We start from the raw sequence: 15776 nt of genomic DNA on the forward strand, positions 1-15776 counted from the left end.
CAAAACTGGAGAACACATTTCAGTGCAGCTCATTTGCGTACTTTGCAGTTGGAGGCTGCAATGCCCCCACAACAGAAAGAGCTGCCATCCCTTGGCATTGGCCACACACACTGGTGCAGGAAAAAAACCTTTTACTAGGTGAATATGGCTGACAGAACTGAGCTTTCAGGCACACACTCCCTTTCCCTAATGACCCTGAACTCATTGAAAGGTATTTCACCTTCCAGCTCTTTGCACCATTGGATCCTCAGACCATCAGAGCTCCACCAGCCTCTCTCATCCTTTGCGCCTTCTCCCCACTCAAGCTGATGAGCAGCTTTTATAAGAAAAAATGCAGTTCTACTGTCAACAAGGTGATCCAATTTGTAAATGCAACTTACCCTGCCAAAAACAGCTACTGCCTTTTTCTTTCAGACCAAAAATTCTAGAATTTAAAAAATTGTCATGATATAGTATGATTTTATTTGTCCTAAAGAAACAACAACGACAAAAAGAAGATAATTATACATAAAGGAACTTTAATTGGCAAGTAATACAGGACAGAACAGTCCGGTCAATGGCAGAACACCAAAGTATTTACAGAACTGTAAATACTGTAAAAACTGTAAATTCAGCAGCAGCAGCACCTGAAGGCATCAAATTCAAGAGCTTATCCTACAGCTGGAAAGTTGCTGAAGTCTGTGACATTCCACTGTAAATAAAGGTGTTATTAAAAATTACGAACTGCCCTGTAATGACTTTGATAACTTCCTGTGCAGCAGCTCCTGCAAAAGAGAAGAAAAAACAGAAGGCAGTTAGCAGGTCATATTTAAACAACAGTAAAAAAATGCTACTTATCTATAAGTCCCTAGACTGGAATTATTTCAGAAGTGCCTGATAAATCTCCTAGGAGCCCTTCAGTACTTCCCATTATAAAAGATCAGGAAACTGCTACTTCAAAAGTTAGTTTTGCATACACTTTTTCTCCATGTACAGACACACAGAGTAAAAATGGGCGAGCACACAGACCCATGCAAGTTGCGACCCCTCTCATCTGAGACGCTGAATAAAAAAAACCCAAAACTTAACTGCAAAATAAACTGAAGGAAGGGTCACTTCAGTGTGATCCCTCAGAGTTTTCCTGTAGTAAGAAACATTTTGTAACTTCTCCAGAAATTACCTTTATGTATATCAAATTTTGGTTTATCAGAAAAAAAATTCTTAAATATGCAGAATATGTAGTACATAATTATCTTCAGCACTGCATGCAGCCAAATAAAAAAAAGTAAGTGAATTGATATATCAATTTTGGTCATCCATTAAAATATACTAGCAGGTTGAATGAAGGTAAGAATCCAAGGCTACTTATATTTCATAGATCTTTAATATAAGTGTACTATGTTAAAAGAAGATATGTACTGCACTAATTTTAAAATTACTATAATTATCACTTTCCTTTAAAATAAATTAAGCCTCTTTCCATCATTTCATTTAACACACTTTTAAGCTTGAAGAGTTGATGTATTGCAATTGTTTTTGAAGTTTATTTATTCACTGATTATAACGCTTGCTGCACTCACTCTATATGTACTTTAAGAGGAGGATTTGCCCTACTGCCCTACAGCCCACAGGCTGTGACTGCAGCCTGTGATTGCAGCCTTTGCTCTGAGAGTCCAGAGTAATTAAGGCAGCAGAGCTGTGGCTCAGCAGGCTGCTGTTTGTGTGGCCCTGGGAGTGTCACTCTTACCTCCCATGAAGGCAGCAACAGCGTGAGGCTCGGCAGCTCCATAGCGACAACTGCACAGGAAAGGAACAGTCACAAAGTGCCTGGCAGTTTTACCAACAAAGCCACACCTCAACAACAACACTTACAACTCGTGCACATAGTCATCTTTCACCACTACAGACAACCCATGTTCCTGAAGGAAACCAGTAAGGCATGATTTTAACTTTCCAATATCATCTTCCACCTGGTAGTTGTAGACACCTGGAAAATAAATCAACAGTTTCATCACACAACTGTAACATCACAGTCAAAGCTAATGGGTTTAAATGGCAGCCTAAATATTTTTTTTCCTAAAGTTTCTAAGCCAATTACTGTGTTATTAGTACTAGGCTAATAATAATTGAATATTCTGTTGATACTTCTCATGATAGACAAATTATTGCATAGCTGAACTGATTCATAGTACATTACAACCTATGAATGATACCAATTCAGATAAATTCCTTAAGTTCCCGAAGAGAAAAAACCTCTAATTTTCACATTCCTAAAGCTGTATTACTACAAAAAAAAAAAGCAGAACTAATGTTTTTGCAGTTTATAACTTGAGCCACGGTAACTATTGGACCTTTGTAGTAGATAGGGACAGGCGAACGGAAGATCTCGGGATGTGATGGAAAGAAAGACCCCCCTTCCCCCTCTCCTCCTGCAGCACGTTATCTATTACCCCAAAGAATGTAACCACACCTAACCCAGTAGTTTTCCACTCCTGACTAACCCTAGAGACCCTACCAAACCCCCCTGACGTAGCAAAGTCCCCCAAGACTATTTAAACCCATGAGATAAGATAATAAACGCTTTTCGACCGTCCACCACACTGGTGTCAGCGTCTGTTGTTAGCCCGAGTAGCCCGGGCGAAACCAGGCTGCCGTACTGTTCCTTGCAACCAGGTCGCCTTGCCTTCCCTGAAGGCAACAGACCTTCATATTTCTTTTGATGATGTGAAGTAACTGGTATTAACATACCTGGGTATCTGCCATGCTGCTTGTAAAACCTATTGACAGCCCTCAGCATCAAGTACAGCACTATTTCACTGTCTGTGTTATCCATATGGGAAACTGAAAACAGCAAGAGAACTGATTAGCTGGTGCAGATGGGATGGAAAAAGCAAGGTTTTGAATTCCCTGAAAACAAATGGTAAAATCTGGTGTAGAAAGAAACCTTAATGAATACAACCTGTGACAGAATCTTAATCAAACAGCTGTCAGATACACAATTTTGCCTCCAAAGTTTATGACAAAACCATATTTCGTGCATTTAATATAAACTATTCAGAGAAGAAATTCACATTTCAATTCTGGCAACTGCATTAATTTAAATGGGTATTCCTTAGTTATAATTTTATGATTTGAAATACATGCTTTAAGTATCTGTAATTATAAAACAGGTCTTAAATCCCTTATGCCACGGTACAATAGTGTTTGTAATACTAACTGCTACTTATATCCAGGTCAAAAAAAAACCCCAACAAAACAGGGTAAAATAAAAAGCTAAAGCAATATTAAGTAACTAGTTTGTTAGTTCACATCCTAAAGAGATAGGCTGAAAGGGGCCAAGATAATTATTTTAATTTGGTCAGGTTAAAGCACCTTTTCAGCTCTGTCAGAAATAACTGAGCTACAGAAAAGAGAAGCTTGAAAAAAACCAGTGTTTTATTTATAGAGTACTAAAAATAAAATCCACAAGAAAAAAAAAGCTGAAACATGCATCAATCTGTAAGGTCGTTTTTGAAATTTCAAAATGAAACTGAATTCAACATTTTAGACCTCAATCTCCACACCTGACATATTCCTTATGCTAGGAATTTAATTTAATTCACCAAAGACTTTGTGATATTCCAAATAATAAAACTGCATGATGGAACAGAACATGTAGCTTACATTTCCTTTTCCTCACCAAACCATTCCAAGTTGGAAATGCAGTGAAGTTTGTGGCAAGCAGCAGTACTTACTGATTGCATCCCTGCTGCAGGAGTTGGGGCTGTGCTCCTCAGCCAGTGAGCGGCAGCGCACCACGTGCAGGAAGGCGGCGTTGCTGCCTGGGCAGGGGGACAAGGAGAGATTGCCCCATCAGTGCCACCTCACTACAGCTCTGTCTCACTGCCCGTGGCACGGGAAAGCTACAACTTAACAGCATTTCATTGAACACTTCCCTGTTTCTTCTCAGCTTGCAGTAATAAAAACCTGTGTAACTACCTTTAGGTCTATGGTCAGGAGAGTTTTAGGGAAATACTTCATGCTCCTGTGGAATCTCCATGTATCTGCCAAGTTAATGTAGCAATTCATTGGTCACAGCCACCAGGTTTCCCTCTTCCAGGCTGCAAATCAACATGGTTCTTTCCATCTTCCACTACATTTAACACTGCCTCACATGTTCTTAATTAATATTTCGCCAGCACAGCCATGAGCTGGAAAAGGTCCATTTCCAGTAACATTGCTATGAACCAACCCAGGGTGCAATTACAACCTAGCACTGCAAAAGGAGCAATTGAGAGGTTTCCAAATGCTTTACCAATGCAGGGCACCACGCTCTTTGCTCTGTGCTTACAGGGGAGCTTTCCAGCTCTGAAGGAGCCTTAGCCAGGCTGCTGCTGGAGGCATGTACACATCCAGGACAGACACAGCCTGAAGTGCCATCAACTGGGTTACAGCTTTTCAGACTACTTCAAGTCTGTAGACTTCACACTCTGAAACCAGTATCCCAGCATGGGCAAGAGGGCTCAGGTACTCATCACAGAAAGCAGAAGGCAGCTGCTCCCTGTTGTTTGCAGTGAAAAGATACATAATTTTAAAGCCAACCTTTACAGACTGACTCCCGAGAGATGCTGAAAATCTGCTACTTCTCCTGAAAATGAGGGATGCAAACCACTTAGTACTTAAAAAAATTCAAATACTGATTTACTAATAACTACATGATAATTCAAAAGTTTTTGATTATTTGATCATTTGCATAAACCCAGAAGAGAATCCAAGCATACTCACAGAACAATTTCAATTCTCTCTCTGAAATAGACTCAGGTGCCTAAAAGAGAGAATATACTCATTCCAGTACACACAATAGCCAGAGAATTCCTGCTTTCACATATATAGTAATATATTTATTGTGAAATAACTAGTTACTAATGTACCAAAAAAAAAAAACTGTCTTAAAATCGTAAAGAGTATATCCCTGTATGTATTTTACTTTTATATGATCAAACCAAATTCATAAATAAAGCAAATACCTCACAGATACTTAGTTCCATTAAAAGAATGGCCATAGGTTTGCACTCACCTTGCCCAGGGACTGTAACAATTTAGCAGCATGACTCCCCACAGCAGCAATATCCTTCTTTGCTTTCTCACGGTATCTGGTAATAATGAAGAAGCAAATTACAGCAGAAAGCCATCCACTCCACATTGAGGGCAATCTTTTTTTTGTTTCACATTATAAAGACAAAATACAAGCCACATGAATGGTAGCGAGCTCTCTCAAGGAGTTGTCTACTTACACATTTTGCAATTTGATGAATTTATTGGAGTCTGCCATCATATCAGGAATGGTGCCTCGGACAGGCAAGCTTCCTTGCCCTTCATTTGCCACAAATTCTTTTAAAGCTCGAACCAAAATCCAGAAGGAAGATGACTACAAGTGCACAAGAGACAGTCATGTACACAGATGTTATTTACAATGCTTTTTCTACAGTTAAATCTTACCCTTAACTATTCATACCTGCTCCGTGAGTTTTAAGCAGCAGTCATCATTAAAAAGTTCTTCAATGCCTCTTGGAATCTATGAAAATAAATAATTTTGTAATTCCTTTTGATTTCTTGAATTTTCTCATCACTCACTACATAGGTGAGCCAACTCCAAGCGATCTCAGAGTTTCACAGCAAATCTCCCCTGAACCCTGTACAGTCAGTGCTGCTCAGACATATTTCAAATGGCAGCCCTACCCAAGAGCAAAGCAATGCTTCTGAGCAAGACCAATGTGACAAACAAAATCTCACCTGACTTCCATCTTTGATGGAGAAGATTTAAAGAACTGCAGCAGCAACTGCCCACCCTGCCTGCTGGGGCAGAGCAGCCGAAAAGCCAGAGAAGGGGGCTACAAAAGTCAGTGTTTTAGTCAGAATCCTGAACTGCTGAAGGCCAGTTTGGTACATAAACTCAAATAAATATTATTATCCTGGGCCATATCTTGTGGTGGCTTGGACGACAGCACTAAGTTTTACCTGCTGTTTTCTTGTTAGACTTAACATGACCATCCCAGCAAGGATCAGCACAGTTCAAAACAAAAAAAAAAACATAATCTAGGAAGAATCACAGAATGTGCTTTTGCTCTATGTGCTTTTGCCCTATGTAGCCTTTGCAGTTTACCCCAGATGAGAAACTATAGAAATCAGAGCTTAATTTTACACCATGAGTTACGAGGTCAGGATTATTTAAGAAACAATGAAAAATCACTTCTAATGCTCTTAAGCTTGACCGGTTTATTAAGTGAATTTTGTAGTAAGTTTCTTCAAGAGGAAAGAACTGAATTTCTTTTATCAAGAGTCCCATGCAGCCCTTCAGTTCTACAGAGAATAACTACTACAGCCCCTGGCTTCTGTACAGCACAATTTCAGTAACTGCTCTCAGTCTCTCTCACACCAATGTATTTAAATCAGCATCAGTCACACCTCTCGTACCCAGCATTTCACAGAGTTTTTTACAGACTGAACTGTAGAAGTCAGACAAGAACTCACTGATGCACTCTGGTTGCTGACTCATTCTAGACTTGAATTTAAGTCTGAAGGGAAATGCAGATTTCTTGCAAGGGCAAGGGAGTAAGAGAATTTCCATAAGCTGCATCTCCAGCTAGTCTAGGTCTACTTAACTATGCAATTTCAGTTCTAACATTGTACTAATCCTGTTTTAGCTAAATATAAGTGTTACAAATGGAATTTCTGTCCTAAAACTGAATAATATATTCTGAAAAAATGAAGCAGTTGAAATTGCTTCAATTTTATCACAGAAATGTTTATTTTACCTCTGTACGATTTAATGCTGTATTCACATTTTTTATAGCTTCCTCAAAGTTTTCCTCATCTTCTGGGGCGCCATTGTCATTCTTTAAGATACCTTATTGAAAAAAAAAATTAAAATGCATAACTGTTTGAATTACATCTCATCATTTATGTCTTACCAAGAGAGAAGACTGGCTTTGGATGTATTTGTGGCATAACAGCTACCACCAAAAAAAAAGAAAAAGAATCATACAGTATATACCAGCATATATTTCATAAATTAAGCTTGAGAGAACTAAGAATTACTTCTCAGGTACCACCTTGTATCCATTTCTGCCAGCAGGAATAAGGGACCCCTGGGACATGGATTACCTTGCCGAATCAGTTCCTTGAAGGCTTCTTTCTCTTTGTAATTCTTAGGCAACTGTTCACTTTTCTAAATTTAAAAAACACAAAGAGATTTTTGTCTTTAAAATGCCTACTAGTAAGCTCACTGTGTTTAGTCTGCTGAACTCCAGGAGTCTGTCATTGCTCATACATTCACTTGTATTTCAATTAGTAATCTTTTTTTATGATTCCACCTTGGTTTTTTTATGTTACACACTCTCAAAATAACTAACTGCTTCAGAAAAGACAGACCAATAATAGTAATAATAGTTTTGCAACATACCTCATTGAACCATTTTGTGAGATACTTGGCTACAATCACAATCCATGGGGTATGGCTGTGGTCCTGTAATTGAACAGTTGAGAAATCTTTGTCAGGTTGAGAAAAGATAAAACATGGGAAAAAAATTAAAAACCTATTTTTAATGTAAACTCCAAATATCCTTTCCACCACTCTAAAGACATGGGACATGTTCCAGATTTTGGTTCAGCCAAAATGTTCTTTAACTACTATAAAAGAAATTATCAAATAATTATTATTACTTTACTTAAATAAGGGTGAGCCATGTCTCCAACATTTTTCTGGAGTGGAATTTATGCTATGCATAAACACCCATGGTGCAAAGCTCTGCAACAGTAGGTTAACTATAAAAATTAAAAAACAAATTCCAAAAGAGGGTGTGAGGGAGTATTCAATCTAACAAAAGATCAAGTTGTCCAAGAATACTCCTTGCTTCCTAAAACCCCCACCTGCTTAAAATTTAAATAGACTGGAATATTTGGGGCAGAGGTAAAAATAGTTCCTTGTGACTGATTCTAGAGTTGGTTCTGGTCAGATGAGACTTGGCACCAGAGTAATCTGCCAAGAGCCATTTTCACGGGATCCATGCACTGTATATCTGCATCTGTCCTGGGGAACACAGTGCAAACCACACACCAACCTTTTTCTCCATACGCTCCAAGTCATAATCCTGAACGTGTTCTATCAGTTCTGGAAATGGTTTGTCCAGTCTCAGATCTTCTAACATATTGTCAGGGTGAGATTCAACAACTGTGAAAAAATGACACAACTCATTTCTCAGCTTTATGTCTGGCCTTCAAAACAGAGCTACACAAATACAGGATCACCTACTCCTTTCAGTGCTTGATTCTCAAAGTAAGTGTTCTGTGTAAATCACCCATAATGTCAGGTTAATCCCGAATTTTACTATTTGTTGCAGTCCATAATCCCCACGCATTCCTAAAAGAATGCAAACTGCATAAGACTTAACAAACACTAAATATGTCACAAGATGAAAAAAGACAAACAAAAAACCCCAAAGTGTGATGTAAGTTATTGAAGCTTTAAACCTTCCAGAGAAGTCTTTACCTCAGCAAACCCTCTAACCTGTATGTTCCTTAATCACGACTCTCATGTAACCAACCAGCCCATAGGTCCTGCAGACCAGCAGAGGAATGTTGGAATTCCAGAGAACTTCAGCCAGGCGCAGCAATGTACTGTAAAGATAAACATGCTGTTTCCAGATCTACAGAAGACAGCAATTAACTATAAAGTTAACTCCTGCACCAGTTACTCTGTGGAAGAGTCCTCTCAGAAAACTTCTCTAGTATCATCATGATCCTAAGCACATAAGGTGATTAATTTAATAAAGGAATTTACAGTGAGTTGGAAAAATATTCATCCATTATCTTACTCATATCTCATTCCACCCTTCCAAATGCTCCAAGTATCAAATAAAAAGCTTTAATGTGTTATGAGACAGAAATAAAGAATTAAATCCATGTACTGCAGAGTCCTAAGTTCGAGCAGAGGCAGTTTCCATCAACCACTGGCTGTAATTTTCCTTCACAATGACAGAGTTCTCTTCTGCTTAAGTTTTTCTGCTAAGAAGTGCCTGCGCATAAATGCGCACACACAATACACATACATATATACATATATCTACAAATCTACAAATATATATATATATGTATTTATAAACCTGCTTTCACAACTGAATGAAAACAGGTAATTCAATCTTAGGTAATTCTTACCTTTCTGGTAGTTGTGTTGCAACCACTAAGTTAAACCGATTAAAAAAGGAAGGATCATTGTCTAAAAGCTTTTCTGGACTCTAAAATAGGGGGAAAAACATATGTTAAGGAACACTGAAAATTTCTATGTACAGAACAAGTCTGCTGAATATGAAGTGTTAAGTGTAAGTTATTAAACTGAGGTGAAGTTACAAAATAGCGTTTGAAATACATACAAATGATTTAAGATCATCTTTCTCAAATGTTTTTGTATCCTGAATCTATTTAAGCTGCAACATCACAAAGCAACACAGAGTTGTTATTTCACATTTTTGTCACACTGTATAACACAAACATAGTACTAATTTAGGAACACAAACCTCTTCAACAAAGTTTCCAGAAACATCACTATTCAACTCCTGCAAGAGCTCCGTGGCACTCTGGGCACGATTCTGTTTTGGAGCAATCAAAATGAAATGTAGTTTACACAGTGTAGGAGTACTACATAATGCCACGTGTAACAATGCCAAACCAAGCAACACCAACAAAACAATCCCAAAAAACACCCCACAACAAAGCTCATTATAAGCTAAGGCTCCTTACTCCAAGCCTTGCTCATGTGAAGTAAAAATGCATCCCATAATAGCAGGCACTTCATTTGAGATCATTTTCTGTAATACCGTTTTAAAAAGACATTGTGAGACAACTATTTCCTAATTTCTAGTTTTGTTACAGAATTGCCAGGAGTTATCTATTCTCTGTTTTTGTGATAATTTTTCCCCATTCGCCTCTCTACTCTTAGCTTTACTCCTTCAACCACAATGGTCTTATACCTTATCCTTCCATAGATTTTAACCCTAAATTCTTAATTTTTTTATTCAATCTCACCACAACTGAGTTTATCTTCTCACTTATGAGCAACTAAAAAGTAAACATGGGGAATTTTGTTAAAGAATAAACAGACTTTAACCCATGCACATATGCTTTTAGCATTATTCATAATAACACATTTAAATACTCAACACTTCCGTGCTTTTAATACATGTAAACTGACATTTATTACCTCCTTACCTGACCAATATGGCTTTTTTGTAGAAAGAAACTGAAAAGAAGACAAGGGAGAATTACATGTGAGCTTTTATTCTGAAGAAAAAACAACACTGATGTTGCAGTTTGCTCTGCAGAATACACTGCTAAGTCTCATACGCAACAAACCACTTTCCCCCTTGAATCTGCCTTTTCTCACCACTTCAGAAACTGTTGTATTTTCTTCAGAAAGAGTTTTTTAAGAAAGCTTTTCAATTCCCAAGCCATAGATGTGAAATATAGAACATGCCAAACTTCTCTAGAAGACAGAATCATGCTGCAGGTTCTTTCTCATCAGGCTAATCAAAGACTCACCAGCACTCATTTCCTGATATAATAGAGTATCCTTCCCCCTCACATAACCCCTGTAGGTATCTACATGTACCATAACAAAACTTGATCAAGAATTAGTATTCAAATCATTTTTACAAGCTTTGCAAACATCTTCTTACCTTTTCCCCTGCTGCACTGAGCCTTTCAAAGCTATGAAAGTTAATAAATGTCTAGCAGTCACAGTTGTGCCATGGCTAATGAAAATTAAGTCATCTGCACCACCTGAATTAGGGAAAATATACTCAACTACACTGAAACACAAGCACTGTCATAGCTCAAGACTACATCAAACAAGTTAATTTTCAATATTTTTATATGGAGTAGAGCATTGTCCTTATAACCTTGACATGTGAAGCAAACAGACCTGTAAAGTCCAAACCCAGCAAGTAAAATAATTTAGCAGCTAATACCAAAATGACTATGCACACTGTCTGTCACCTACCTCCAAACCCACAGAAGACCTAGAAAAACACAAAGTGGCTTTTAAAAGAATCTTACAGGGCTTCTTAGCAAACATAGAGATGGAACTACCTATGAAACTCGGTCATTCGTCAATTTGTAACTGAAATCAGTAAAAACCTACTTATTTCCAACATCTTCTCCAGAGACTCGATTCCCATCGACAATTGTAAACGAACCAATACCTTTGGGGGGAAAAAACCTCCTATGAATAACTTGGCATCATCAAGCTATCAGATACATCACAAAAAAGAGACAGAAGAAATACCTACTGACCTGGCAGGACCAAGTTTTTGAGTATTTCAGTTCCTGTTGCTGTTGCATTTATCACACAAACATGGGCAGATTCCAATGCTTCTTGGCCATGGTCACCCCACAGTCTGTATTGGGAGGGAGACCGAAAGGCAATCAAGCTATTGAACTTCAGATTGCACAGCCAATATAAACAAATAACAACAACAAAAAAAGACAAATGGAGGGCTGGCCTGCTAGTGCCACTGCTGAGGACCTAAACAGCACTAACCACAATAAACATCCTTAAGGAAACTTACCGTGAAAACTCTGAGACCTTCCAAAGAGAAGTTTCCCTGACATTTAATTTTTTCCAACTTTACACTATATGCATGCACACACCTCTTTTTCTTGGAACATACTTTAACTTTTTAAAAACCAGAATAGGTTAAAGCAGTCCTTGCTCAAATGCCAAACACTGTGTTTTTCCTAACTTTTAAAATAAATAACATAATTTTATATGTATTTTTAAAAATTCCTCATACAAGACACTGAAACACACAGGAGACAGATATCAGTCTTGTTGAGTCTCGTACTTCAGACCCCTAAGAACAGCACTGAGGCTGGGATCAGGCTGGGACAGTCCTGGGTCATATGTCCTGCTGATTTCACTGGGGTGGTAACTCACAGAATTTTTAGGACTGGAAGGGGCCTGTGAAGGTCACCCAGTCCAAGCTCTGCCCAGGCAGGGTCACCTGGAGCAGGTGACACAGGAGTGTGTCCAGATAGGTTTGGAATGTCCCAGAGAGGGAGACTCCACAGCCTCCCTGGGCATCTGCTCCAGGGCTCTGCCCCCTCCAGGCAAACAAGTTCTTCCTCATGTAGGGATGAAATCTTTTGTGTTTTAGTTTAGGAAAACTGCTCTTTATCCTGCTACTGGGCATCACCCAAAAGAGTCTTGCCCCACCCTCTTACACCCACTTTTGAGTATTTCTATGCACTGATGTGATTCCCCTCTCTGTCTTCTCTGGGCTAACCAGGTCCAGCTCCCAGTCTCTCCTCACCAGAGATGCTCCAGACCCCAAATCGTCTTCACGCCCTCCACAGGACTCTCTCCAGTGGCTCCTTGTGGAAACAAAAGAGCCACACTGCAGGCAGACACGCCTGACTCCGGTGCCATTACCCTTCCCTGGTAACTCGGATCTTTACTGCCCTTTCACAGAACCCAAGAATGGATCAGCCTGGAGGGGCCCCGGGGCTGCTCTGGTGCCACCTCCCTGCTCCAGCAGGGCCAGCCCAGAGCACAGGGCCCAGCAGTGTCCGTGTGGCTCTGCAATGTCCCCAGGAGGAGACTCCACAGCCTCTCTGCTCCACCTGCTCAGGGCTGGCACTGCCCAGGGCAGGAGTTCTGCCTCCTGGGCAGGGGCAGCTCCTGGGCTCAGCCCTGCCCGCGGCTCTGGCCTGCAGAGCAGAGCCTGGCTCCATCTTTTCAGCACATCCCCCTCTATATATTCATATATATAGATATATATGTATATACAAATATACATAATATATTTATACATGTTAATATATTTGTACATTATATACTTGTACAACAAACATTGTACAAATAACGTATATATCTTATAAAAAACATACAAAAGTACTTATGTAGATACATATATCTATGTATCTCCATCATCCTTAGTGTATATACTTAAGATTATGTATGAATATATATATAGGCCCCTCAATATATACTGTTAATTTCTTGCATATCTACTGTCCGTGTGCCGGCCCCGCCGGTCGGACACAGCTCCGGCTCCCCGCGGCTCCGCCGGGCCCAGCGCGGCCCGGGGGCCTTTCCCGGAGCGACACCGAGCGGGCCCGTGTCCGCCGCGGGCCGCTCCCCGCTCGGTCGGGCCGTGCCGGGCCGTGCCGGGCCGTGCCGGGCCGTGCCGGGCCGTGCCCGCCCGCGGTACCTGAGCTGCCGATCGTAGCGCTGCTCCTTGGGGCCGGGCCGCGCCATGGCCGCCGCTCCCGCCGCGCACGCGCGGGGCGGCTCCTGCCCTGCCCTGCCCTGAGGAGCGGCCCGGGCTGCGGCGGCGGCCGCGGTTCTGCCTCGCTCAGCCCCGGCTTACAGCAGCCCCGGCACTGCGAAGGCTCGAAGCCGGCTCGGTAGCACCTGGAACATTCCCCCTCGCTCGCACCCACGCCGTGTGCACCAAGGCCGCCCCCGCCCTTCCCTGAGCACCATTTGCCGCACGTGAGGCCTCAGAGAGAGCGGCACTAAACCCGGCCTTCTCCACATCTAATCATTTAGCCCTAGTAACAGTCACAATAGGACTAAACCTGCCCCCAGCAGCTTTCCTCCACATCTCAACCCAGCCATTCTTTAAAGTAATATTACTCCCCTGCTCAGAGTCCGTAATCCATAGCCTGAACAGAGAGCAAGAAAAATAGGTTGCCTAACCATCAGCAATCCAGCCCTCATGGGAACCCCATTGCTAGCAGGATTCCATTAAAAAGAGCTCATGGAGGGTTTTATAACATCCTACCTATGCCTCGGCACTCCTCCTCATAAAATGTGGAACACATAAAATTTTGTTAAGATGCCCTTTGCTGCCTGGTCTTTGTAACTTGGCACACCTGATCAAGAAGGAGGGAGATTTAATCTGTGAAACAGAGCAGCCAACAAGCTCTGAGTGATGTCCAGCTGTAGGAACACAAACTCCTGGCCAGCAGAACTGCCCTGTTAAGGTTTGGGGCCGGACGTGTTGCAATGACCTCAGCCCCTGGGGAGGTTCACAAAGCTCGGGGAGAAGGATTTCCACTGATACTCGAGGAATGCAGAATTCTGGGGCCACGAGGACATTTGGCAGAACCCCCAGATAAGGACAAAATAAATCAAGGGAACTCAACAACTCTGTGGAATCAGCTCTGAATGGGTAAAGGGAAATTCAGGGGCAGGTCAGGAGCACCAACTCCTGGAGCAGCACCCAGGAAAGCACCGAGCCAAAGGAGGAGAGAGAGCGTGGCAGCAATTAGCAGAAGCAAGAGACTCATTAACCAATAGAAGAGAGAATACTAATCAATAAGAGAACTATGTAACCTGTAGCCAATGAACATTCAATGCCTTTTCTAAAATATAAATAGGGAAAAGTATGGATAATTGGGCTGCTTGATTTGTGGAACACCACCAAGCACAAAGCTTGGTAACTCTGACATAAACGATCAGTGTCTCTCTCAAGTGTGTATTTACTGGCTGTTGCACAGTAATGGATCCAATTTGTCTGGTCAACAGTGCCATTAACAGAATTTATGATCAAAAAGTGCATTTCTCTGCATCTCTCGACACACTTTCTGTATAGGCTTTTGAGGCATTTTCAGGCAGACTGAGGTAGAAGCCCTGAAGGTACCTTCAGTCAGCAAAATCCAGTAGGATGTGTTTTGCAGAGATGTTGCGAAATATATTATTGCAGTTATTCCTGCTTAGTATGGAGACAAGAACATGTGGAATCTATTGTGCATATGTGCTTCTGCAATGAAGATCTTTCCATATAGGATCAGCAGTGGTTGGACATTGACAGTGTACAAAAAAGGAGAAAACTTCCACGCCTTAAAAAATTTCAACCAACGTTTCTGGCACTAAGTTTCAACAACAAAAGAGAGGTCCTGAAATACCTGCATAGTTCACACGGATTTGTTAGTCCATATAGAATCCATTATCCTTTTAATCTGCCTCTCTTCAGTAACCTTAGTTTTCTGTATATCTGCTGGAATGATGTACACTGCAGTGCATTATTACACGGAGTGGTTTACATCTTGCAAGTGATGTACTACAAAGCAGTGCTTCCTCTTTTGTTTTCCATACACAACATCTCCAGAAAAGTTCAATTTTTAGGCTTTGTGGTTGCTGTGCCACAGTAAATATTTCCTTTTGTTGTCATTTCAGCGACCATTGCTGGATTTCAGGAACATTCTATTTCCCAAAATCAAAAGCAGTCTCCTGTTCTTGGTCTCTGCTACACTTAATCTGGAAAAACCATAAATTGCAAGAATTAATATGGAGGGGCTTGACAGCTGGCCTGCAAGCAAAGCTGAGTTAGAATTGTTATTTCAGTAGAAGAAATAACAACTGACGATTTTCAAGTGTATCCATAGCAAGGAAGAAGACAAGTCCGTCAGCATGGGAACAGATTAGAAAAGATACATGAAAATTTTTGTTAATTAGACTACGTGCATAAGTAAATGTTTATACATGCTTTATTAAATTTCTGCAAAACTTTTGCCAATTAAATGGATGTTAATTGCTTTGCACCAATGAATATAGTAAGTTACTGTGATATAGTGAATGACTTAAGATCACGCTTTGTTAAGAGTATCTAAGCTGGAGAACATGCAGAATAAAAACTTTTTCTTCTTGGATCCCAATCAGGTGTGCGCGTGTATGTGTGTGTGTGTGTGTGTGTGTGTGTGTGTGTGTGTGTGTATGTGTATGACACATCCAACCTAATGGTGACAAAGTAATATTT

At 40.6% G+C, this 15776-nt stretch overlaps 1 protein-coding gene across 1 annotated transcript; it reads right to left on the bottom strand.

Moving 5' to 3' along the window:
* Window positions 1–501: 501 nt before the first annotated feature.
* Window positions 502–13288, bottom strand: NAE1 (NEDD8 activating enzyme E1 subunit 1). The gene is made up of 20 exons (XM_021548758.4): window positions 13224–13288; window positions 11305–11408; window positions 11153–11213; window positions 10222–10252; window positions 9531–9602; window positions 9172–9251; window positions 8525–8634; window positions 8079–8188; window positions 7421–7483; window positions 7123–7186; window positions 6774–6865; window positions 5474–5533; window positions 5253–5386; window positions 5036–5111; window positions 4744–4783; window positions 3714–3800; window positions 2728–2820; window positions 1852–1966; window positions 1727–1776; window positions 502–764 (listed from the first exon to the last, which is right to left on the bottom strand). The coding sequence occupies exons 1-20, from the start codon at window positions 13268–13270 to the stop codon at window positions 655–657; spliced, it is 1599 nt and encodes a 532-aa protein (XP_021404433.2). The 5' UTR covers window positions 13271–13288; the 3' UTR covers window positions 502–654.
* Between the last annotated feature and the right edge of the window lie 2488 nt (window positions 13289–15776).

The sequence above is a fragment of the Lonchura striata genome, chromosome 11 (assembly GCF_050655825.1).
Source record: "Lonchura striata isolate lonStrDom1 chromosome 11, ASM5065582v1, whole genome shotgun sequence".
Lineage (NCBI taxonomy): Eukaryota > Metazoa > Chordata > Aves > Passeriformes > Estrildidae > Lonchura > Lonchura striata.